Source organism: Dermochelys coriacea, chromosome 3 (genome assembly GCF_009764565.3).
Source record: "Dermochelys coriacea isolate rDerCor1 chromosome 3, rDerCor1.pri.v4, whole genome shotgun sequence".
Lineage (NCBI taxonomy): Eukaryota > Metazoa > Chordata > Testudines > Dermochelyidae > Dermochelys > Dermochelys coriacea.
The window spans coordinates 170,107,499-170,133,474 of NC_050070.1; the positions used below are offsets into that span (position 1 = coordinate 170,107,499).

Genomic DNA, 25,976 nt, shown 5'->3' on the forward strand with positions numbered 1-25,976 from the left:
TCTTTCGGTTATGTGCAACTTCTGAATAAATATGAGTGACATGATTGAACAGCAATATTCAAGTCACTGTTTATAGCATTTTTAATTAGCTTGGAAAATATTATCTCACAAAGAAGAAACTTGCAGCACCACCGACGCTAATGTAATTCAGGCTAATAACATTTAGCTCTTTCAGTCAACTTCAGACATTAAAGCTCAGCAACAGTATGAGTTATATACATTAAATCAGATTGTGTATGTTGTCCTCAGACTATGAATTCAGGCTTCTCCCCAACACACTCTTGTGGTGATGATTCTGTTGAATATGTTGTGACAGAGTTGGATTTTTTTTGTAATATTTTTGAGTCCTGTTTGTGCCTCAGTTTACCGTATATGCTGCCTTGTTACCCAGTGGGGGTGGAAAAGGGCAGTTTGCTCTCACGGCAGGTTAAGAGACCTAGGTGTGGTGTCAACTATCTGTCTGGGTGTTGGTCCCCGTATCGATGGAACATTTGAAAAGACAATGGCAAGTGCAGTGTGCTAATCCATCGATACCCAGCAACCAGCACCAGAGGGATACAGATTTCCTCACCTCTCCACAGGGAGGCTGGGCAACATTCCTCAGCTTGAGAACAAAGGCCAGGAAGATGTGAAGTGGGTGGATAAAAACTGGCTGCTAAAAGGTGTCAGGGCTCTCATCTGGAGTTATAGGTGCTGGAACCACACCCCCTGGCTTCAAGTGGTTTCCATCATTTACAAGGCTTACAGTTTGGTTCAATGGCTCTGAGCACCCCCCCCCCACACACACAACACACATTGTTCCAGCACCCTTGCCTGGAATCTGACCAAAGAGGTCAGACGGAGAGACAGACAGAGCTTGAACAAAGGAGTTCGCCACAGCTTGGCTGGGCCCTGGGCTAACCAGAGCAGACTATGCTTTAACTATGCTTCAATTCTCTCTAGTACCCTCAGGACTTCCTATGCTGTGTTTTGACAATAAAGTGTGTGTGTCACTGCAATTGCTGGGTGAGGTGCATTAATCCCTGCAGAGTGTACAGGTCTCCATTAGGAGTCTGTCTCAATTGGACTTTCTGAACGGAGCTCAGGATGTGATGCAGGGTGCTCCAACAGGTCTAGTCTAAGGAGGTGGAACCCTAGAGGAAGAGTGAGACCCCAGGGAGTCTGGCAGATGGAAAGCGTTCCTCCTAGAGACTGTGTATCCGTGGCATGTAAAGAGGTCTGATTTTCAGAAGGGAGGAGCACCGACTATTCTGTCTAGAGGGCAGGGTTTGCTCCCCCCAGCACAAAGAAGAGTCCGCACCCAGAATCCTTGGATCTACCAGAGGGCCCTATCCATTCATGTGTTGCCCAGCTCTTCCATGCACTGACTCTAGGGCTCTCTACCCACAGTGTCAGGATCACTGGTAACACTATTCCTTTATAGCCACATTGCCAGGGCCATTCAGACCTCGGTTTCCTTTAATTTTTCAGAACATTTCTCATGGAGGTTGTTGGGGAATATGGTGACATGCATTCACTTTGTTTCTGTGGAAACCATCATTCAAATTGGACAGAAAGTCTATTTCCCTTCAGAAGCCTCTACAAATGGGGGCTAAATTCTATGGTCATGAAGACCCACATAAATCATACTCACCTCAATGGCATTATTTTGGATTTGTGCTCCTGTGTGATGCCATCAGACCCATGCACAAAACAGCCAAGACAAATCACAGTGGGCGATGCTTAAATAGGGTCAAAAACTGTGGAAGTCGCTTTGGAAAATCTACATAGCCCACCATTACATGCTTGCAGGTTTACGTGCACATCCAACAGTTAGTTGCCTGGTGGGATCCTCACCCATTTTTGCTATAGATGAACCCTGTGTGCTTATAAAGCTTCTCATAGAAACAGGCTTCACATCACTGAGATGTAACTGAGAGCAGAATCTAACCCTGGCATAGCAGCAGCAGTATAGTATAGAAGAGAGATCTATTGCAGACTGTTTGGGGGAAGTCCTGAAATTTTGAGAGAAGAAACACCCCAAATAACCCCCTACTGCCAAAACTCCTTACTAAGTTGTAAAAGGACACAAGGTCTCAGTTCTGCTCTAGTTTTTCTTCTGCATATTGCCTCTTAAGTACCTAATAAAGCATCACTATGGTGATTCTCTACAATACTGTATTAGGTTGATCATATGCAGCTTTAATTGTTTTTAACAACATCAGCGTCTTATGCATTTTTGTTGCTGCTTCGGTGTCTGTCTGGCATTTTTTTTAATAGATCAGCTTCAATTTTCTTCTGTGTAACATAAGCCTGAAGATATTTTCATCAATTCCCAGCAGATGTTAGATGGGCTGGGTAGTAATAAATGGTTTCTTGGTGATTGTTTTCCTCACGCGTAAGTCCATTTTCTGTGCGGACCGCATCAAGTAATTTAAGCTTTTAATTGTTTATGATATCTAGGGCTTGCAGACTCTGTGGTTGTTTTTGTATTTTTAAAAGAGAATTATTAAGCACGAGAGCAGAATACTACCATGTTATTTGCAGCTCACACTAAGGAAGAACTGCCAAGTTCTGGCACTGCCTGTGTGTGCTATAGAGGTGTGAGGATGGGAAGCTGGGGGGAGTTTGTATAGTAATAGATCCATGACTAACTAGGAATTTCACAACTGTCAGTATGCTACCCACTATGGTGATACAGGACTGTATCCAAAGCCCAATAAAGTCAATGGGAGACTTTCCACTGATTTCAGTGGGTCTTGGATCAGACTCTCAATGCCACAGTGGAAAGACAATTTGGATCCTCCTGCTTCAAAATAACAGTTCCCCTCCACTTACGACACAGACTCTCCATTAGTTGTTAACAGTCTGGGATCTATGACACACTGTTGAACAGTTCTGATTCCATCCAGTGGAGGGCTGGGTATACATACACAATAGCCAGTTCATTACAATATCAAATATTGTCAGTGGAGCACTGCTCTTGATGTTAGCAAATGTGAAGTAACTTCCTCTCGAGGATTGTTGTTCATTTTGTTGATGTGATTATACTTGTGCTGATCTTTGAGGCTGCCTATGTGTTTGATTAAGTGCAGAGTAAAACTTCCCAAATTACGGTGTCTGTATCTATAAAAGATATGGAGTCTTTTTGTAGCCTTGTCAGTCCTAGGATATTAGAGAGACAAGGTGGGTCTGTAAAATGTATGTTCACGAGTGGAACGTGAGTTGTATAGAATTTAACTTAATAAAAAAAAATGACTGACCAGCATTGAAGTTCTGCTCCATATGCAGTTCTAAGATTTCAGCCACAAAACTTGAATTTCCTACAGCATTGTGCATTAATTTAAATACAGCCAACTCACACCAACTTTAGAAAAACTGACTTGCCCACCCCTTTAATTTCTCTCCTTGTGTGAAATGTTGGATGGAGTGATAAAACAATAAACTCCCAGATGCTAAGTACAACAGTGTAACGGTGTGCAAAACAGTCTTTCTGCCTCCATCCGGACATAGGATTTGTGTTATTTCATTTAAACTAGACAAGCTGCAAAGTCATGCCAAGGCTACTTACCGAGTGTTTCATACTAATCGCTATATCATACTCCCTCCCCCTCGATGTAGTTCCCATTTGTGCATGTGCAGACCATGGTACAATGGTGGTATATCTGGCTTTCTTGAAGTAAATATCTGAACAGGCTGTTTTGTCAGAGGTTCAGCTCTCAAAACCCTTACTCAGATTTTCCTCTGATCTTTACTTCTGCAATACAGTACTTCCATGAGCTGCAATGGAATGTTTCCTCAGTATGGACTGAGTAAATACTTTAGGATATGTCCCCTATGATTATTTAAAGGGAAGAAGATAGCAGATAGATGTTAATATCTTGAAAATTAGATCAGACTGGGAATCACCAACAGGATCTCTCTCTCTCTCTCTCTCTCTCTCTAATAATGTAGGCCCTGATCTTGCAAAGGGTTATGCATGTACTTAGCTTTACTTACTGTGAGTAGTCCCATTGAAAATTAGGTATGTACCAAGCCTTTGCAGGACTGAAAGCACATGATTGGCCATTTCTTCCCTAACATCATTAAGTTTGATGTTGCCAATTACCTGCTTTCTGTCAAATGAAGGACTTTCAGGAACTAATCTAAGTAAATCTCTGACTACCTTCTCCAATGGGAAGGACTGAGGTAGACTGAACTACTCAAAATTCCTTATTGTTCAGAGCAACTTTGGGACAGATTTTGACCTCTGTTATACCAAAATAAGTCCACTGATGTCAGTGGAGTTGTTCTAGACTAGATTTACACCAATGTAACAGAGATCAGAATCTGGCTCATTATCTTTCTTCTGTCCATAAAGCACCATGGACAATATTAGCATTGTCTGAATAAAGAAAAAAGTGTTACACCATGAAAGAAAACTTGTAAAAGCCAAAGGACTCACTTTTTCTTGGATCTTGCCACTCAAGAAGAAAAAAAACGTGTTGACAAACTGTTTTGCACGTGAAAGGATTGAGCATGACATTTTACTCCTGACTAAAATAAAGAAGACAAGGGGATGAGGTAATATCTTTCACTGGATCAACTTCTGTTGGTGAAAGAGACGAGCCTTCAAGCTACACAGGCCTAAAGAAGAGTTCTGTGTAGCTCAAAAGCTTGTCTCTTTCACCAACAGAAGTGGTCCAGTAAAAGATATTACCTCATCCATCATGTCTCTCTAGTATCCTGGTACCAACATAGCTACAACAACACTGAAATCTGACTTGAATAAGTCATTCATGGTGTTCTAACATTTTATGAGGAGGAAGGGAACAGAGTCTCTAAAGCTAAACTCCTCCAGTAATTTTTTCTTTTTTTTACCCTTGAACAAAAAAATGCGGATTACGAATATGAGGAAGTTGAGGATCTTACCTGTTTTTTCATTACAAACTCTTTCTCTCTCTCTCCCACTTCACTTGCCTGGTTGTACTACATTATAATGGCTGAGGTATAGTAACATCATTCAGTATATTTCTTATCTGGATTATTGCTCATGTATTGTTGCATGCATATTGTTGCATTTTAGGGACTAATCCTATCCTTCTTGGAGACTGGAGGTGTTTGGCCTTTGCCTTCAATGAGAGCGAAATTGGACCCTTAGACTATTTCTAAATGGGTTAATTGTCTTAAGATAACATATGGGCATTCATGAATTACGTCAGCAATTATTGTTGCAACTATTTGGTCGGCTGCTTTTCCTCTCCTCTTAGATCAGCCCCTTGTGACAGGGTCCCTGGGTTGCAACCTGGATGGTGGAACCACTGAGCCCTCCAAATTCACCAGCCTGGGCTGCCTCTCACATTGTGATGTTGATATCAAGCTACAAGCCTCTGACAGGCACTGCACTTACCCCAACATCCACAGGCAGGGACATATCCAACTGAGTTACGTGGATGATCTCCCAGTCACTCATGACCTAGCAATAGGGAGGCTCAGCCAATTCACCCCAATGCCCCAGTCTTTCACCCCAGAACTATACCATCTTGCACTGGTCAGAAGCAGTGATGAGCTGCCAAAAGCTGAAGAACCGGTTCCTTCAGTCGCTCCGGATCTTCGGTGGCACTGAAGGATCCGCCGCCAAAGTGCCAACGAAGACCCGGAGCACCTCTGGATGAGTAAAAATTAAAAAGGGATTCTCAGGGGAGCCTCCCCAGCCGAGAGCTCAGGCGGGCCGAATAGGACCGTCCCACGGGCCGGAATTTGCCCACCCCTTTAACAACCGGTTCTAAACCGGCTTCAAAATTTAACAACCGGTTCGCGCAAACCAGCTCCAGCTCACCACTGGTCAGAAGCCTGGCCAGTGTAAGCTCATTACCCAGTTTGCCTCTCCTTCATAGGAAAATGGACATGGACCAGCCTTTGTAATCTGAGCTGAGATTCCCCCAAGCACTTCAACCAAAACACACTGTTTTAGGTAAAATATAAAACGGGTTTATTAACTACAGAAAGATAGATTTTTAAGTGATTATAAGTAACAGGCAGAGAGATCGAAGTTGGTTACTTAAGAAATAAAAATAAATTCAGTCTCAATTCTGCAAACTAAGCAGATTTGAATCAAGCAGTGCCTTACTCTGACAGATGGTACAAGTAGGTTATAGATCTTCAATATACAAGCTGGGACTACTTTCCAGCCTGGCACCAAACTTCCCCAGTTCAAAGTCTCAGTCTTCCAGATGTGCTTCCAGGTGTTGAAATGGGGGGAGGAAGGCCAATTGATGATTCACTTTCCCTCTTTTATGCTTTCTTCCAGCTACTAGAAAGATCCCTGCTGTGGTGTGGGTGGTCAGGCAGTCCCCATTGCGTACCTGCCATCTCTAAGGAGTCTCAGGGATAGTGGATTCTTTCCTTGATGGGCCATCAGTGCTGTCTGGCCCTCCCTTGTTGTAACTGAAAGCCTAGCTTGTGGATGTTCCCAACCGCGTACCATATTTCAGGAAGGCATATAGCAATATTTCATAACTTTCCATACAATGTTAGTACATACAATTCAACAGGATATTAATGTTCAGTAGATCAAGACTTTTAAAATGATACCTCACCAGGAATACTTTGTACAAAACATATAATAACAGAGTGGTGAACATGGGGGTTCTGGGGTGCTACTCTGACGTGCAAAGTGTCACACCCTTCCAAAGCTGTATCCAGATAGGAATTTTTCTGTCTTTCTCTTGAAACTCATTAACTAGTCCTTGAAAAGTTTTTTCCTTTGTTAATTTCCCCACTGCATGTAAATAAAAGGCCTGCTTTTGTTGTTGCTCTTGCAATGTGGATGTAGGAAAGCGTCACGGATTTATGATTTCTGAAATAATTTAGATGATTGCTGAGTCTGTCAAGGGGAATATGGGGCTTTGTTAAAGCCAGACTGTTATTCTTCAGTGTTCTTTCAGTAATTAACTGCAGGTATTTACTCAGCTTCATAAATCTGATATTTCCCTTGGTCTGCTAGACAGGAATGTTATTTGTTCTTGGTATAATCCATATATGAAAACTTCTTCCCTTTTTCCCCCCTGGCTGATCATTTGATCTGTGATATTCCACTAAAATGTGAAAGAAAAATAAAGTTCAGGGAAAATAAGTTAAATTGAACCCAATATTCCTTTCCAAAGTTCTTTCTAATTTATTGGCATCTACTCTGCTTCTTGAACTGGGGCATTTTTTTATTTGTGAAAAAGATTTATATTTAGTCCAGCATTGGAATGGGAAGAGTAACTAGGGAGTAGAGAGCTGGCAAGTGGAAGTGATTGAAGGACAAGTGCTTTTTTTTAAGGATCATATGTTTGGTTAAGCCATCTAAGTACTCTATATGAGTGTGAGAGCTTTGCCACTGCTATGTGGGGAAGAAGAAGATGGTGTCTGGGAAATAATTTTAACTTCTCCAAAGCTTTAGTTAGAGTAGAAATAAGATCTGAAATTAAGTTCTGAACTTTGCGGCTTTGCATATAAATTACCATCAGTAAAAAGTTGTCATTGTCTGTCATGTCTAAAACTGTTCCTGTCATGGTGGGGTGTCTAATTGCCCAAGACGCTTTGGCTGAGATTTTCAGAAGTAAATGCTGAAAGCTGGGTTCCTAAAGATAACATTTTAAGAAATGCCTAAAGGAGTTAGAAATACAAGTCCCTCTGGAAGTTGTACTCGCAGGGGCTACACTGAGGCTTTTAAATAAGTGGCCTGATTTTGAAAAGTGCTGTCCACCCCACATTTCCTATTGACTTTAATAGGAGTCACTGGGCATACAACATTTTTGAGAATCAGATATTTAGTTAAGGGCCTAAATATGAAATTTGGCTCCTAACACTAGACACCATTTTTAAATATCTTAGCCTTTGTCTCTAAGGGTACATCTACATTGCAAAGAAAAACCCACAGTACCATGTCTAAGAGGTCAGGTCAAGAGTATGGAGAAGATAATGGATATAGCCTACTATTTTTCCTCATGGACCTCTCTAATGCATATGCTGAGATATAGGCTGATGGATCTATACTCTAGCTGATGAACTGGACATACCTCTTGCACGTCTTTCACCTGCTTCTTAAATGCTTTGATCAGTAGTAAAATAGTTATCAATGGTGACATTTAAATTATGATAATTAGACATTTTTGTTTACAGTGTTGTTGTTGTCATGTTGGTATTGGAATATGAGAGAGACAAGGTGCATGAGGTAATATCTTCTGTTGGACTTTGTCTCCATAATAGGACATATCAGTAAAAGCCTTATTGAAATGACTGTAGGCAGTATACCCCTCTGAGCTATTTTTTCAGGCTCTCAGCAAACTCAGCCTGACATCTCTGCAATAGTTATGCTCCTGGCTGATTTGAAGATTTTTTTCCAACTATTAAGAGGCAGGTTTCAGAGTAGCAGCCGTGTGTGTTGGTATTCGCAAAAAGAAAAGGAGTACTTGTGGCACCTTAGAGACTAACAAATTTATTTGAGCATAAGCTTTCGTGAGCTACAACTCACTTCATCGGATGCATTCGGTGGAAAATACAGTGGGGAGATTTATATACACACACAGAGAACATGAAACAATGGGTTTTATCATACACACTGTAAGGGGAGTGATCACTTAAGATGAGCCATCACCAGCGGGGGGTGGGGAGGAGGAAAACCTTTCATGGTGATAAGCAAGGTGGGCCATTTCCAGCAGTTAACAAGAATGTCTGAGGAACAGTGGGGGGTGGGGTGGGGGGGAGAAATAACATGGGGAAATAGTTTTACTTTGTGTAATGACTCATCCACTCCCAGTCTCTATTCAAGCCTAAATTAATTGTATCCAGTTTGCAAATTAATTCCAATTCAGCAGTCTCTCGCTGGAGTCTGTTTTTGAAGTTTTTTTTGTTGAAGGATAGCCACCCTCAGGTCTGTAATCGAGTGACCGGAGAGAACACTCCTGCTGGTGATGGCTCATCTTAAGTGATCACTCTCCTTACAGTGTGTATGATAAAACCTTGTTTCATGTTCTCTGTGTGTGTATATAAATCTCCCCACTGTATTTTCCACCGAATGCATCCGATGAAGTGAGCTGTAGCTCACAAAAGCTTATGCTCAAATAAATTTGTTAGTCTCAAAGGTGCCACAAGTACTCCTTTTCTTATTAAGAGGCAGAAACTTATTTTTAAATTAAAGGTGAGATTCTGGAACATGAGATGGCAGCTCACGGAGGTGGAGCTATACTGTACACCTAGGTGATCCTAATTGGGGTCCTGCACACACACCTTACATGACCTCTGAATTCAGCCCTCTATTTCTTCAAGATCTAATAAGTCAATTTGATCCCTTTAGATAGGATATTTTTCCTCTCCTTATCCTCACCCTCTCTTTTTGCACACTTCCGCCCTTCTTTCCTCTCATCCAGTGCCCCAATTAGCCTTCGAAGGAGTTAAGGAGCTACTGCTGTAAACCTTTTCCCCATATTAACTCTGTGCTTCAGTGCCTGAAGAGGATGCCGTGCTACAGCAGTGCCTATACTTTTATGTTAGAGATATAAATAATGCATATAACTGGTGCTCACCTTTATAATGGCTTCAGTCTCTGAGCAGAGTGTGAAATTCTTATCCAGAAGATTGCTAGTAAGTACAAGCTAAATGACACGTCCAGAGAGGAATATGTTTCTAGATGGTAATGAGACAGACCCTGTGCAGCATGAGTGTAAGAACCATCTTAGCGTCTTTGCCCATTGTTCTGAAATATGTTTTAGTTTGAAACAGGTACAGTTCTGCTTTGGTTAAAATCAGTATCTCTAACTGAAGCAGATTCCATAATAAAATGCTATAAAAACATCAAGCGTTTTCCTTCTCATACACAACAAAAGCCACTTCCAGGTCTCTCAGACTCACGTTGCTTGTGTGCCTAGGCCCATGAATGTCCAGGTAAGGTTAATGTTTGAGCCTCTCTGGGATATTTCCAGTACTGTTTCTCCACCATTATTGTTTTTAGTAAGACTATTCCTGGAGCCAATATGGTCCCTATTCATTGAATCCATATATTTTCCATTTTTAATCACACTGTCCAGTCTGGTTACTTACTATGCCACATGATCTGATCAGCACCTATTCACCATGAGAGAACTTTAGGACCACATACCATTCCAGGTCATTTAACTGAATCCCCAGCAATTTTAATGGAAAACCACTTATGTAATGGGAATAATGGAGAGTTGGAAGAACCCCAGTGGTATTTTAGACTGGTCTTCCTATCAAGCACATTCTGCTTACCCTCTTTTTTCCCGTGTAATGAGAGAGCTCGCCGAGATTCCTTCCTTAAAATGACAATCTCAAACTTCCTTTGGGTCCATTCAAACACATTGATCGTCTCCTATCTGAAAGATCTTACCAAGTCTGTATTCCAGGCCAAATTTAAATCAGTTCTGTACTGCCAGTGGACCAGTTTAAGATAATTTCTTAACTCTGAGAACAACTAAAATGAAAATATGATCTACCCCGTGCAGCAATTCTCACTTGCAATATTAACTTATAGCATTTTAAATTATTGTAACTTTGAAATCCTACAAGGATTTCGCTTTCTCAGAAGGACCAATAAACTGCTCATTAAGAAGATAAAGAAACTTAATACCAAACATTTCTTTGAGTTAAGAGGTAACATTTTCAAAAATGCCTAAATGATTTAGGAGCATAAGGCCCATTTCCAAAAGTGACATAGGCACTAGGCACCTAAATCCCATCGACTTGCAAGAGACCTAGGCTCCTAAGTGAAAATGGAACACTTAGTACTCATAAGTGTTAAACAAATGTCCCCAAACAACAGTGTGTTGATGATGGAAAATAATCAGAGACATGGAAATAATTCTATGTGAGGGCAGTTTGAAAAGAGTCTCACTGTTTAGAGAAGAGACTAAAATGGGACATAAATAGATGATAGTGAGCAATAGAGAGAGAGAAAAATCAGGCTTCCCTATCTGCTGTTTCCCTTTACTCAAGGGACAAGCAGACATTCAATGTAACTGAAAGGCAGCAAATTTACAACTCGTAAAAGGAAATACTTTTTACACAGTACATAAATAACCTGTGCAGCTCATTGCCACAAGATCTCACTGAGGCCAGGAACTTAGTAGGTGTCTACAAAGGATGACATATTTATATGGATAATGAGAAAATCCAGAGTAACATTAGATAGGATGATTTTTTTATAAGGAATATGTGACATTCAGTGGGAGTCGGGCACCTACCAGCCAATAAGATCACATGGTTACACAGTAAGACAAGTATATGCCTTGACTGCACTGTTAAATATTTTTGCTTATTTTGCTTCATTTCCTCCGTCTCATTTCTTACACATGAGATGTCTGAAGTGAGATCTGAGTGAGCTGCAGCAGGCATATAGAGGAGGTTTAAAGCACAGTGGGCTCCCTGGAAGCAAGCACCTTTATGCAAAGAGAGAAAAAGGGGATACTGAGGCATTTGTCACTAGTATTGCAGCCTTGTTTCATGAAAACTCATGTTTATTGATGCAGACTTTTGAAATAAAAGCCTTTTTGACCAGTTTTTCTGCTAGTGTGTATTGCATTTGATCCATTGACATCTAGGGAGCTATGCTGATTGGCACCAGCTGAGGACCCAGGCCATGTTGTTTGAAGAAAAAAAAAATACCCACCGAGCTGCCTGTTGTAAAGTTTTGACTGCAGAAGAGCAGTTTTAAAATATATCATCACTGGTTCACTGCTCTCTCTGTTACGTATATTTCTGAAGTCACGCTGTTTGTTAATCTTGATGTCCTATCAGTAGTGATGGAATAAAGGTATTACAGAGTAGAGCATTGCAGGGTTATGAAGGTGTGACTAATGGCGCTTCAGGTACGACAAGCACATCCCTCTGGTGGACTCAAATGGATGATGATGGAAGGGGGGCTAGATTCTTGGAACACACCAAGCACAACTCTGTCCTTTGCTTTCATTTCAATGAGCAAAATGTAGCACTTCTCTCTACTCTGCTTAACTAAACAGACCAGATTGTGACCAACCCTGCACAGGGGCACAAGAAGGGCTGGAAAAACCACACGGAGGAGCCTACTCCATCCATCCTTTTGTAGAGCCCAGCCTGAAATCCAGTGGGCAGTGCAAAGTGCGCACACATCTAATGCCAGCAGCAGCACTCGACTCCCAAAAAGACCATGACCTTGGCTTCCCTTTCATAGTGGCAGCAAGGTTGAGCTGCTGCAGGGGAGTGGGATAGTTTAGTTCCATTGCACTCTATAAATGGGGGTAGAGCTCTTTGTTCCAGTGCATGCTCTTGCAGAGCCCCTAGTGCAGGGGTTCTCAAACTGGGGGTCGGGACCCCTCGGGGTCGTGAGCTGTCAGCCTCCACCTCAAATCCTGCTTTGCCTCCAGCATTTATAACGGTGTTAAATATATTTAAAAGTGTTTTTAATTTATAAGGGGAGTCGCACTCAGAGGCTTGCTTTGTGAAAGGGATCACCGGTACAAAAGTTGGAGAACCCCTGCCCTAGCAGCATTTAGGCCGAGGTAGCTGGATTGCTTCCAGGACCAGCTCCTGCTGATCAGCTGCTCCACACTCCCCCATCCCCAGTTTAGGATGTAGTTTCTAAAAGCACAAGCTAACCCCAAGTGTAGATTGATTTAGCAGAATGGCCTTTTTTAATTGGAGCATAGGATTTCATACAGCTGGTCCCTCTCATTAAGTAGCCTGCCTCATGCTATTGGCAGTAACCTGTTATTTTAGGCTGAAATCCTTGCAATCCATCAAGAAAATTGTGCAATACAGTACAGGTATCTAGGGGTGGAGCATCTGTCTTGGCACCATGGCACTGTGCTTTCAAGGGTGATCAAATCTCATACCCCTGTATGCAAGATGTTACAATAATCTCCTTCTAGGTGAGCAAAAATGCTAAATCTTCCAACATATGGATGTGATGTTTCCCCTATAATTCATTCTGAATGATAGCAAAATGAATACAGCAAGCGATGTAGCATTTGTAGAGCCTGAAATATAGGGCTGGGGGTTGCTGCTAGGACCCACGATATAGTTTGCTCATTACCTTCAGTTCATTATAGAGCGTCATTGTCATTTCAGTTAAACTAGCTAATATGCATGCCGCTGTGTTACACACTTGATAAGACAACTCTGTAAAAGCACCTTTCCCTTTTGCACGAAGGAATCAATGCAAAATTTTAGGAAAAAAAAAAAGCTGACATAAAAACGACTTCCTTTTCCAGATCTTGCATCTTCCTTTAGAGCCCATATACTCTGTCTGTCCATCTTCCTCTTTGCCTCAGAATTGATCAGAAAACAATCCACCCAACAGCTATTTGCATTTGTGTCTTTGTAAACACTTGAATCTCCCCTTTAAAACAAACACGAACAAAAACCCCAGATACAGCCCTGTAAAGCCTCTTTCATTACCACTTCGCTTTGCACAGTTACCGTAAAACTTCAGTGGAGTCAAACTGTTCAGTAAGGAGCAGCCGTGAGAAAGCACAGCATTGGAAAAGCTGCCAGAGCAGCAGATATATTTTGACGTGTATTTGGGCACTGGTCTTACAAAAGCAGAATCTCACTTCTTACCCACGTCTTCAGCTAAAAGAGCCAGCACAATAACCTAAGAGGGAGTCCCCAGGCGAACGCATTTCGGGTTTGATTTTGCTCAGTAGGGGGTGCACGGTACTACACAGATATGTCAGCAAAAGATGATGAACAGGGCAGGGAGTCCAGGGGATCTGATTTTGCATTAATGAGAGTGCTGCTGTGTGTCTGCCTGGGACCTAGAGAAACACCTAAGCAGTAACTGGAAGAAGAGCTCTGTATAAGCACCAAGGATTGTCTCGCTCTCTCTCACCAACAGAAGTTGGTCCGATAAAAGATATTAGCTCCCCCGCCTTGCCTCTCGCAGATTGAAACAACTAGCGAGGCGCTTGATTACGATAAGGGGGATGAGCTCATGCATAAGCCGATGTCTCAGACAATCCCATTCTTTACACGTCTCCCCCCCCCCCCACCCCCGGTTTCACAGCGTGCTTTTCGGAGTACAGGAATAGGCGTGCATTGGGGCTTGAGACTCTCTACCACACCACGTGGAAACTGTGCCAGTGGCCACATTTTCAAGAGTTCAGCATTTAACAGGTCCCATTTAGGCAGCTAAATGAAAAACAATGGGAACTGCCCACTCTTGAAAACCTTCCCCACAGTGTCCACCTTCTGGGGCTGGTTCATAACTTCCAGACGCTCTGGTACTGAAGCACGGCAGCCTGGCATACCTTTGTTACGCAGCATGCAAGAACTTGCACAAACTAGGATTTGCACATACCCCTGCTTTCCAGAACTGTCACCAGTTGATTCAGCACCTGTGTGCATGTAGCACCTGTGTGCATGTACTTGTAGCAGCTTTGGTCAGCTTTTACTGTCAAATTGAATTACAATGTCCAGGCTTAAACAGTTTGAGGTCCTCCTTGTTTGCAGGAACCACGGGCTGATGTCGAGCTCTACCAACCGTTCATATGCCCTCCCTAGGTGTAGTTGTGATTATAGCCCACTTCTCATCACCAGTTTATCTGTGTACATTCTGCACTTGTGAGGAACAGGTACGTGCTAAGCCAGTATAAATCAGGTTTAAACTGATCTCTGAGCACCCATGTGCAAAGTCAAATCAGTTTAGCTAAATTGGGTTAATGCATCACCTTCAGTTAAACTGGTGCAACTTTTGTCTGTGGACAAGCCCTTATTTTGGAGCATTGTATTAATTATTTATTCTGCCTGGGTGTCATGCTTCTCCTTTTGCAAATTAGACTCCTTTGACTGAGTTTCCTAATTATTGCGATTTCCTGAAAGGACACTGTCAAACACGTTGTTATTCTTAGTTTATGTTTAGACTCCCCTTTAAAGCTTGAAAATAAAATGTCCTTTCCTACTTGGCAAATGTTCAATGATTCTTCCACCACTGACTCCCTCTCCTTTCTAACTACCCAGAAATTAATGCAACTCTCTTTTTGCCTGCACCACACTGAGGAGAATGTCAAGGAGCTTTAGAGCTAGCAGAACAAGCACAAAATATTTACATTGGGTGTTGTGTGAAAACAGTGCCTTTTCTGAGTATTTTAATATAAATTCCTCCGTGACAGAGGGGTGGATTTGTTTGATCAGTTTCAATTCATATTTAGAACCTCAGGGATATTTTCTCCTGTATTACAATAACTTTAGACTGGGTTTTTTTAAGGGGACTAGGCACCCCGCTCCCTTGAGCTGGGTACTTTAACTCTTGTAGTAGGTCTCTGTGAAAACCTCAGCCTTAATATACATCACATTTTGGAACTAAACTACTTGAATACCAGATTTGAGTGCACCCTGTTTTCTTGCTTGGAAAATACCAACAGTGATAAAGAGTCTACTGTTATTGAGGGCAATATTCTTACTGTGAGCAGTATGGGACCATCCACCATAGTGTAAGTTATAGCAGCCTCTAGACAAGGGCTGGGGCTGGCATGGATCAGCAGACAGGATCAAGAAGTTGTTCTTAGTAGAGCTGGTCAAAAAACAGGATAACCTTTTATGAAAAATGTGTCCCTTTTTTGGTCAAAAATATTTCAAATTTTGAAGTTTTTCCAACTAGCTCTAATAATTAGCTCCTTGGCAGCTTCCCCCATTCCAATGAGCAGAGTAGACTCAGAGAGAATCATTCTGTTATTTTGTCCATCTACTCAAACACCTTTTATCCTCCAGAATAACTTATCAATCTTTATCTCATACGACAAGTGTAACAAGAAAAGGAAGCAAAAGGGAAAACAATTTCTGTCAAGTACCTCAGAGACTACTGTAAATGATCATGGATATGAGTTAATCTTGGTTGTACAAACCACTTAGCTGGCCGAGTTGCACTAAAACAATTACATAGTTCACATGATGTGCAGTAAGTGAGTTCAAGGATGAGTAGGCAGAAACACATAAGAATAGCAATTTTAATAGTGAAAAATGAGCACACTGATGAACCCCAAGACCGAGCAGTAATAATACGTGTTAGAATGGAATGACTGTGATTATTATAGTTACATTTAGTGACACCATCTTATCTCGCCTCTCAGAACTGAAAAGGTTATTTTCCAGTACCTTTGGAACCATATAATGGAGGTAGCATCCTTCTAAATACCAAGATAGCCCACATTGCACACAACATAAGCCACCCAAGGTATTGAGCAGTAACATTAATAAAAATGTTTGTCGCTGCTGTAGTTAGCAGCATTTTGCTTCTAATAGTGTTAACAGAGATCAAGCTTCTCTTCTCCCCTTTTCTCCCCACCATGACCTTTATGTAATTCATAACAGTGTGAAATATGTTTCTTCTCTGCAGATTGTGTTCCGGAAGATCAGTGATGTCAAACGTGAAGAAGAAGAGAGGATGAAAAGGAAGAATGAAGCGCCTTTGATTCTACCACCAGACCACCCGGTCCGTCGGCTGTTTCAAAGATTCAGGCAACAGAAAGAAGCCCGGCTAGCGGCAGAAAGGGGGAGGGATCCAGATGACCTGGATGTGGAAAAGGGCAACATTCTAGCCGAGCACTCTCGCACTATTGTGAAAGCTAGCATTGTAACAGTAAGGGAGAGCCCTGCAACCCCTGGTTCGTACCAGTCTGCTTCAACATCCGGTGTGCCCGATCATGCCAAATTGCAGGCCCCTACATCAGACTATGCAGGGTGCAAAGTGTCCGGTGACTACCCAAGACGCAAAGGCTGGGCCAAATTCAAAGATGCTTGCGGAAAGGGGGAAGACTGGAACAAAGTATCCAAAGCAGAATCCATGGAGACTTTACCAGAAAGAACTAAAACTTCAGGAGAGACTACACTGAAGAAGACAGACTCTTGTGACAGTGGCATTACAAAAAGTGACTTGCGCTTGGACAATGTTGAGGAGACAAGGAGCCCTCAGGACCGAAGTCCTGTCCTTACAGAGGTCAAGCATTCTTTTTACCCTATCCCAGAACAGACTCTTCAGGCTGCCATGCTGGAAGTAAAACATGAGCTGAAAGAGGACATCAAGACTTTAAACACAAAAATGAGCAGTATAGAAAAACAGCTTGCGGAGATACTAAGGATATTAACCTCAAGAAGAAGCTCTCAGTCACCACAGGAGCTGTTTGAAATATCAAGGCCCCAGTCTCCAGAATCAGAAAAGGACATTTTTGGAGCAAGCTGAGATGTTTCTTTTTTAAAAAATAAAAAAAAACATACAAATAAACACCCCCCCAACCATTTAAAATTTAGCCTTTCTTGATGAAAACCAGTGAGGGATCAGTTCATTAAGCATGTTCCTTGTCTCTAAAAAGGTACAGTAACAGGAATTGCAACCTCATGTCAAGATGGCAGCTGACACTGAAGTCTTTTGACAGCAAGGGTACATTTTATAAAGTTTTTTTTTCATCTCCTTCATTGGTGCATCTTTTTTTTTCTACCCTTATGATATTTGGATAATTATTTTTAAAACAGCAGCCATTCCTGCAAGCATTAGGTGACCTCATAGAGGTTTTTGGAGCATGCCTTAGGTAACCAGCTCAGTTTTTGTATAGATACATAAGGACTTGCCTGGGTGCTTAAATTCTCTAGCAATCTTTTTTGTTTTTGTTTTTTTCTGCTGATGCTGTCTTGATCACGTGTACATGTTAAATATCACAGTATATTTTCCTACTGCAATGATGAAGTGACGATAAGTCGGAGGTTTATTCGGTTCCTTTTCAAAAGAAATATGCACTACTTAATTTCCAGTGGTATCTGTGGGTGGTATTATGTATTGTCATTTGAGGAAAAAACCTGAAACTTCCTATATTTCATTTAAAATCTAGCACATGGGTATTAAAGTAATTGTAGTGGGCAAAATCCTCAGTTATCCACTGTATTGAAGATGAGGTCCTCCACACCCCCAGCAGCAGGGATACTGGATTCTCAAAAACTGACCATTTATAGATACCCTTATACATTGTTAGTTTTGCTTTCCAATACCTAATTTTTTTTTACATAAACTCCAGAGAACAAAGAACTGTGCATGAAGTATGCTTGAACATAGTGCTTCTTAGAATATGAAGCATTGCAATGTATCAGCGTCAATGTCCCATTCACCAGGTTGCCAGTCTATACTGTGCCCTTTATTGTTCTAGTTAGAATTATCCTTCAGAAATTTCTATTTTGATATTGTTCTTTGTTCATAGTCAAAGGCTCTCACAAGGCTTTTTTAAGAATTTATATGGTTGGAACTTTGTTTTCTCTCAACATCTACTTTTTGTTCTTATGCTAACCTAGCTAGAACATCAATGGAAAAGGTAAATAAAAGGACCATGCTTAGTATATACAAGTGCCAAGGGATGCCCCCAACCAAAAAAGAAATCTGCTTCTTACAGGACTGTTTCCAAACCATGTTTTCATAATGCTAGTGCACACAGATACAAACACTTTACCAAAGCTAGTAAATATCATTTATTAATCATTTGATAAGGTAGTTTAGCCAGTATCCTGGCCTTGATAAATAGGGATACAGTTGCAGTAAACATTCTAACATTGTATTTATTTAACAGTGCTTTAGGGGTCTGACATGTGATATAACATTTTCTGGTCTTTCAGTCTGATAGACAAGGGTTCTTTCCACTGAGAGGGGTAGTGACTTTTGATCATTTACCTTTTGACAATACAGACTTACTTGCAAAGGAGATGTGATCTTGGTTTAAGGTTTGTTTCACATTAAATAATGGGGTTGCAAGGGAAAACAAGCCATTTGAAAGGGTTTCTGATGACACACTGTCTGTAAATATTGCTGTTAATTGCAGTATTCTTGAGAAGCAGCTGTGTGGGAACAATTCTTTAGGTTAGTAAAGAATAAAAACATATCAGTGACTCTCACGTAGAAGCACAGGTGCCATTTTACTCACTTTATTTAGGACTCCATGGTTAGCTTTCTCTAGTGCTAATTGGTGTCTGTCCTGTACCAAAGACACACAGTATTAAGGAAAGCTTTATTTGAACAAAGAAACTCACTGTATGTTTGCAGACCTATTGTAACTACTGCTCTATATCTAATTTACAAGTAATAACTGTGTTGTGATTAACAAAATAAACCCAAACACACTTTTCAGTTCAAGACCATTAGGTGACTTTTCATAGACTCTAAAATCAATATAAATATTAAATCATCTGTGATATTTGTCATATTAATTTTTAAAGCCTAAAATCACACTCTTTGGGACAATGAATTATTAACTTATATTGGTATAGAGGGTCCTAAAAGTCCCAACAAATTCTTTGGCCCCAGGTAAGAGTCTACCTTCTAAATCCATTCTAACTGGGATGAGTTCATTTCCAAACACTAGTTTTTCTCGATATTTTTTTCAAAAATGCTTAATTAATTCCCATTGAAAATCAAAGGGACATCAGCACTCCTGAAAATTTTACCCATTCATCTTCCACTGGAAAATATAATTTCCCATGTTTCTATTTGGTGGGCTAGGAGGAAACTATACAGCCTTCTAGTAGGTAGCTGCGTCCAGAAGTACTACAATATAGGTACAGGAGAGTTAGAGACACAATCACAGTTATCTGGCCCTGCCTAGCTGATATGTAATTCAATCCACTCAGTCAGCCAAATGACGTTTGTGTAGGCCTCTCAGGGAAACTTTAGTGACGATTTTGGTGTTGCTGAGTGCCTAACGTTGGAATGGCAGGGCTAGAACCCAAAAGCTCTGTAATTATGGTACCTCCAGAATGGGAGATCAAACTAAATTAACATGGGTCTGCACTTCTTGTGGCTAAATTATTACTGTCTGAGGTCCTCCACCTTTGTATTACACAGTCATGGAGCCCTGAGTGCTATACTAACTGGTGTTTGAAGAACAGAACCTACCTGTAGCATTCTATGGCTTGTGAAGACTTTGCGAGTTATGATGTGCTTTAGAATTATGGTTAATGTTTAATGACTGTATGGGCCAAATGTAGCTTTGTTACACCCATGTAAATCCAGAATATCGACCCTCGAAGTATCAACTTCAAGTCAGCACTGAAGTCAGTACGTGAGGTCATGTACTCCAGATTTACACCACTGTAACTGAGATCAGACGCTGGCCATTAAGGCTGTGTGAACCATCAGCTACTCAGACTAGTTGTAGGATATAGTTACAGCCCTCAATGATTCCCATATATTATAAGAGCATTTTAAAAAAAGTGTTCGTTTAGGACCATGTTCAGTTTTTGGATACGTACACACAGGCCTCCCATTGGGCCGTGAAGTCAACAAGACTTATATGTGCCTGAAGTGAAATCAAGGCTCTGAATTGTTATTTCTTGTTTGTTTCTCTCTGCTGCCTTATGTATTAGATAAACTTTTGTGATCTTTTTTCTTTCAAACTATTTTTAAAATGTCCTCATTTTATTCATCTTAGAAATGGATGAATCCTACATATCGAATTCTATTAACCACAAAACCTTTGTAAATGCTATAAAAACAATGTTCACCATCTTCTGGCATAGTGCTGCTGCAGTTTTACAACTCGCTGAATAATCTTCATCTCAGCAGAAAGCCGTTTCACACTTGTTTTTTTCCTTTAAAGTTGCAGTTAGGTTGGAAATGGAATGCAGGTAGTTCAGAGAAAGTAATAATATGTTTTGGTTTAAATGGCAGGTTTTAAGAGTCAGAACTTAAATTATGTAAATTACTATAGGCATTATATGATTTTAAAAAAAATCTGTGTTCAAATACATTTCCTTCTGTCTGATATTACATGTACGCTATTATAAACATTATTCTTGCTTTAAATTTCATTTACAGTGCTGTCCAGCTTTCCAGAGAACATCCAGTTTAACATCTGCGAAGGTGATGTTCTACTTCTACAGTACTTCACTTTAATGAGCTGAAAGAGTTATTTGCTGTGAATATCCTGGTGATTTTTTTTTTGACTCTGTGTTGATAAGTTTGTGGAACAACTTAAAACACGATTTTTGTCTTTACTATATAAATTTCAGTGTATATGACAACATGTATACACACACACACACACACACACACACATACATATTATATATATGTATGTATAGATAAGTCTATGGATTGTATATCAGTCAAATAACAGCACATCCTTCATTTAATGATAAAGGTTCAAGAAGGGAACATAAGTTTTCCCCAGTAGGTATCCACTGAAATGTTCTAGTCCGGTACGTTTTTATTGATCATTAACCTTTTCAGGCCACAGCGTTTCTTTGGTTTCTCTGCTAGGCCTAAAGTTTATTAACCTGACTAGCTTATGACACTATGACTGTGATGATATCTGGCAAACATTGTGACAGCCAGAAATTGGAAACACACACGAGGCTCAAAAACACTTTGGCATAATTGCTGAGAACCTGGTTCATAATCCACAGCTTGTTGCCATTCATTGTATCTCAAAGCAAAGTTGATCTAGTACTGGTTCTTGTGGTTTCTCCCTGAGGATGGAGTCCAGAATAAACGTGTTCTTTTTCTGGAACCAGGTGCTGTCTCATAGGTGCTGAGAATACTATACTTACCATGGGGCAAAGTGTCTTTCCGTGACTTGAGACTTAAACATTTCTTGTCACCGCACCTCTATTTTCTTATCCTGGCGCTAGGGGTAGAAATGCACTTGCTATGTTGGCTTCTGAATTCTTGACTTCAACACAGAGGAAGTCAATAGCTAAAGGCTATCTCCTGTGAGTGTATAGGCAATAACAAAGTCTGTGTTTCACCTGCACTTCTGAGTAATAAAGACAAACATTTCAAAGAATGCCCCGCAAATTCAATGTGAGATACAATAAGTACTGAGGTTTACTGTACTCTTGTTCTAGACCACATTGTTGTGGTGAACATTGGTTCAATTAATTAAAAATAAAGCTTCTTGCAATAAAACATTCAACACTTAGCCTTAAGACCCGTCATAAGTGAGTTCAAACTGTGATTCAGTTCTGTAGTGTTTACAGTGTTGTCTAAATATAAAGCACTTTGATTAGCTTTCTAAGTCTAAAGGAAGTCACTTGTAGGTAATTACGTATTGCCTTCTTATTAGTTAAATAAATTACTCCAGCAGCCCTTTTCCCCCAAACAAAACATCATTGTCTAAACACTTTTGTATATCAGGGAGCTGACATATCTATTGCCGAAGTGTTTGTGTTTAGATTGTTGGTTTTGGTTTTTTTACACTTCAATAAAGCTGATGTGACTTTACCTGCAGCTCTTATTTGTTTCAAACTGATGGAGTGTTGTGTAAAAAACATTTGATGTGTAATCGCAGAGCGTCTCTGTAACTGGATTTAAATACCCAATGTTAATGAAGTAGTTTGGGCTTTTCATGAAACTGCTATGAAAAACTGGTGACTTTATTTTTTGGTCATATTCCCACTGAATACGTCACTAAATTAGGAAAAGAATCACTTTAGCTGTAGATGGGAAGTTCAATCAGGATTAACTGCTATATAAAGAAATATGACTTTTTCTAATGAATGTGCTATATTACTGTACTACATAGAATTAATATTTGTACATCTGTTGGAAATCTGTCTACGTTTAAATATTTAGCCACCACTGCATGGACACTCTATTGATATGCAGTTATGCAGTTGCTCTGGCGCTTTTCAATGTATTTCATTTGTTTTCATCTCCAGAAACCCATTTTCTTGTTCCTTTTTCTTTGCATTTGTCACTTTCTTCAATCAAGCATGACTTTAAAAAAAAAAAAAAAAGAATGAGTAGATGCTATTTTTGTGGTCAGCAGAGAAGCTGCCAGTAGATATACTGTATATCTCCTGTTTTGGAATGTTCAAATAAAGTTGCAGTCACCTACATTAATATTCCCTTATCAACATTTTTAAACAAGCACAAATACTATTTGTAAAAAAAAAAGTTTAATTTTATTTATTATAGTAATAAATTATTTTATACACAACTGTCTGTGTGTGGCTTTTAAATATTTGCATGGAGAAATGACAAGGGATAATTTGCCAAACGTTTTGGCTAGATTTCTTCTTTTGTTGTTGTTGTTGGGTAGCTGATTACAGTGTGTTCATCTTGATATATTTTTGGCATCTGCTATAGAATCTATAATACCAGTTCTTAGTCAATTGTGTTACAGCTCATACAGATTATATAAAAGCCAAGTATTATTATTTTGATAAATTATTCAGGGTTTTTTAATTAGATTTCAGTTGGTTGTGCACCATTAAACCCTACAGTAACTTGAATAGTTCCAGGATCACTATAAATGGAACTCAGATCATTTTAAAATAACCAACCCAACCTGGGATCCTAGGTGGCTGTGTGGACTGGGAATGGAACGCTAAGACTTTTTCTTTTATCCAGTTTGCGATGAAGTCACTAGTAATGGAGAGTCATTACCATCTGAAGACTGGTTGGTGGTCTATTTGAAATGAGCTGGTGGACTCAGATGCTAGAGGATGAGTATCCTTGTAGACTTATGCATATTGCATTTGTTGTTGCTGTATCTAGGTATATTTTACGAGAATGAAAAACACTTGCTTCTAACAATTAGCATAGGTCAAACACACCATGCCCTCGCCCCCCCCCCCGCCACTTACTGATGAAAAAACTACCCTGGCTCTGGATTCAAATTAAGAAGCCAAAGTGAACAAATGCATCTTGTAATACAGTCTAAAAAAATGCCAAGGTTGAGAGCATGCCCCAAGGCAAAGTGAGTTCCAGACATGTAGTCTCTGTCTGCCAAAAATGCCCTGCCTGGCTCCAGGAGGTCAACCTTGGGATTGGGGTTCCTGAGGAGGCACCCATTACAATTGACTATAATTAACACCCTTGTTGGCTGTCTCGCCAGAGAGACCGAGGGCCAAACGTGCAATGAGAGTGAACTACCGTTCTCAGTCTAGAAGTAGTCCTTGCAAGTCAGGGTTGAGGCACATTGCTGGAGTTGTGTCGGGAAGCTTGTATTGCTTCTGCTCTTGGTGAACAGCACCCTGCCTGTGGAAAAGGAGAAGGTTTCAGACTCCAGGACTGTCAGCCTGGATCCCTTGTTTCAACCCTGTGCCTTACAACCCCATTCCTGTTTTTCATTTTGTGTCCCGTGTAGTCAGTTAAGTTCTTGGTAGAGGCTTATCCCTCATATGACGGGGTGGACCTTTTGTGGTGGTGGTGGTTGGTTCTGCCCACCTGCCAGGATTTAAGTAGACTGGTAAGGTTCATCAGCACTATTACCCTTAAGCTGTTATAATTACAGTCTTGCCGATCTTTCCACTCTTGTCAATCCCACAGTGAGAAATACTGTCATATTTTCAAACTTAAGATGTTTAACTGCAGCATCTTTTTCAATGTCCACCATGACCAATTGCAAGCAGGCAGGCGCAACATGCTAGAGCTTGAGCTGAGATACAAAATGAAAGAACCTGTGTGGCTAGCTGCAACCACCACTCCAAAGGTTATTTGCCCAGAGATATACCTGTATTTCCAAAGATGCTTTAGGATACTGCACCTGTGCTCAAATATCCTGGAATGAGGCCATGTGTTCTCCAGAAGTGGGCTGGTCTGTGCTTATAGACTGCCATCAATAACAAGTATAGCTGCGGCAGATTTTACACACATGATCTATTTTATGTGCAAGCTGGAATGAAATTAAATTCTATTGGGCCAACCTACCTGCAGGAATATTTGTTACCTTCACACCTATCACTGAGCTGGAGGCCAGCGGGGGGAGGGTACCCTTTCTGAGAACAAGAGGAAAGCTTTTCTCGCTGTGGAATCTACAGTTTTGCACAACTCTGCCAGTGACATCCTGCCAGGCAAGGTGGAAGCTTTGGTAATTCGACGTTAGTGGGGAAATGGAGGTTGGCTGTTGTTGATGCTCTTTTGGATACTCTGTTTGGCAATGGGGTGTTAATGCCAGATTTTGGTTCTGTTTACTTTGGCAGCATTCAGGCTCCCATGCTTTTCTGCATCAGTGTTCGCTTAAAGTCCAGCTCCTGGACACAGCATGTGGATTTGTGACAGTTTGCAGAACAATGAATCCATACATCAATGCATTTTTGCTGACTCACCCGTGTGCAGTAGCAGTAGTCTTTACTTGAATATGTCCACCCAAGTTACTAACAGAACTGCCAAAAAAAAAAAAAAGAAGAAGAAGAAAGCCTCCATTGTCTTAAACCTCAGAACAATATGAACTAAAGAACTTCTGAACATTGGGTAGGTACAGTAAGAGAGAACACACTGTATGGAAACAGCTTATGAAACAGAAAGGCCTGCACGACTTTGAGAAGACATGGTACCTCTCTCAGTGAAGGGAAGGTTCTCTGGTTTATGCACTGCGGCATGTCTCCTAACATGTGGGATGTCTTAGCTGACAAGCTGCCTTGTGCTATCCTTGTGTTTCACCGAGACACTGCATGGCATGAAATGCAGCATCCCCAACCACAAAATGTTGCAAGACACAATACTTTTATGAATTAGAATAACCAAAATGTAGGGCTGAAAAGGGCCCTAAGAAGACATCTATGCCAGCCTGCTGTGCTAAAACAGGATCACGTAACCCTAGAAAATCCCGGACAGGTGTTTGTCCTATCTGTTCTTAAAAACCTCCAATAATGGGGATTCTACAACCTCCTTTGGAAGTCTATTCCAATGCTTAACTACCCTTTATATTTAGAGCCCTTGTCCTAATAGCTAACCTAGAGCTTCCTTGCTGCACATTAAGTCCATTATTTCTTCTCCTACCTGACCATGGAGAACAATTGATCAGCCCTCTTTATAACAGCCCTTACTGTATTTAAAGACTGTTTTTAGGTCTCCCCTCAGTCTTTAGTTTCTCAGGCCTAAACAAGACCAGTTTATGTAACCTTTCCTCACAGGTCATGTTTTCTAAACCTTTCATCACCTTTCTTGCTCTCCTCTGGATTCCCTCCAGTTTTCCTACATCTTTCCAAAAGAATGGTGGCCAGAATTGGACGCAGTACTCCAGCTGAGACCTCACCACTGCTGAGTGGAAAGGACAATTACC

At 40.7% G+C, this 25,976-nt stretch overlaps 1 protein-coding gene across 1 annotated transcript in view; it reads left to right on the forward strand.

The window, feature by feature from the left end:
* Positions 1 to 17,401, forward strand: part of KCNH1 (potassium voltage-gated channel subfamily H member 1) — a 311,734-nt gene extending 294,333 nt beyond the window's left edge. The window contains 1 exon segment of the mRNA XM_038397908.2: positions 16,331 to 17,401. Within this exon segment, the coding sequence (XP_038253836.1) occupies positions 16,331 to 17,173 (843 nt within the window). The 3' untranslated portion in view covers positions 17,174 to 17,401.
* Positions 17,402 to 25,976: the final 8,575 nt, after the last annotated feature.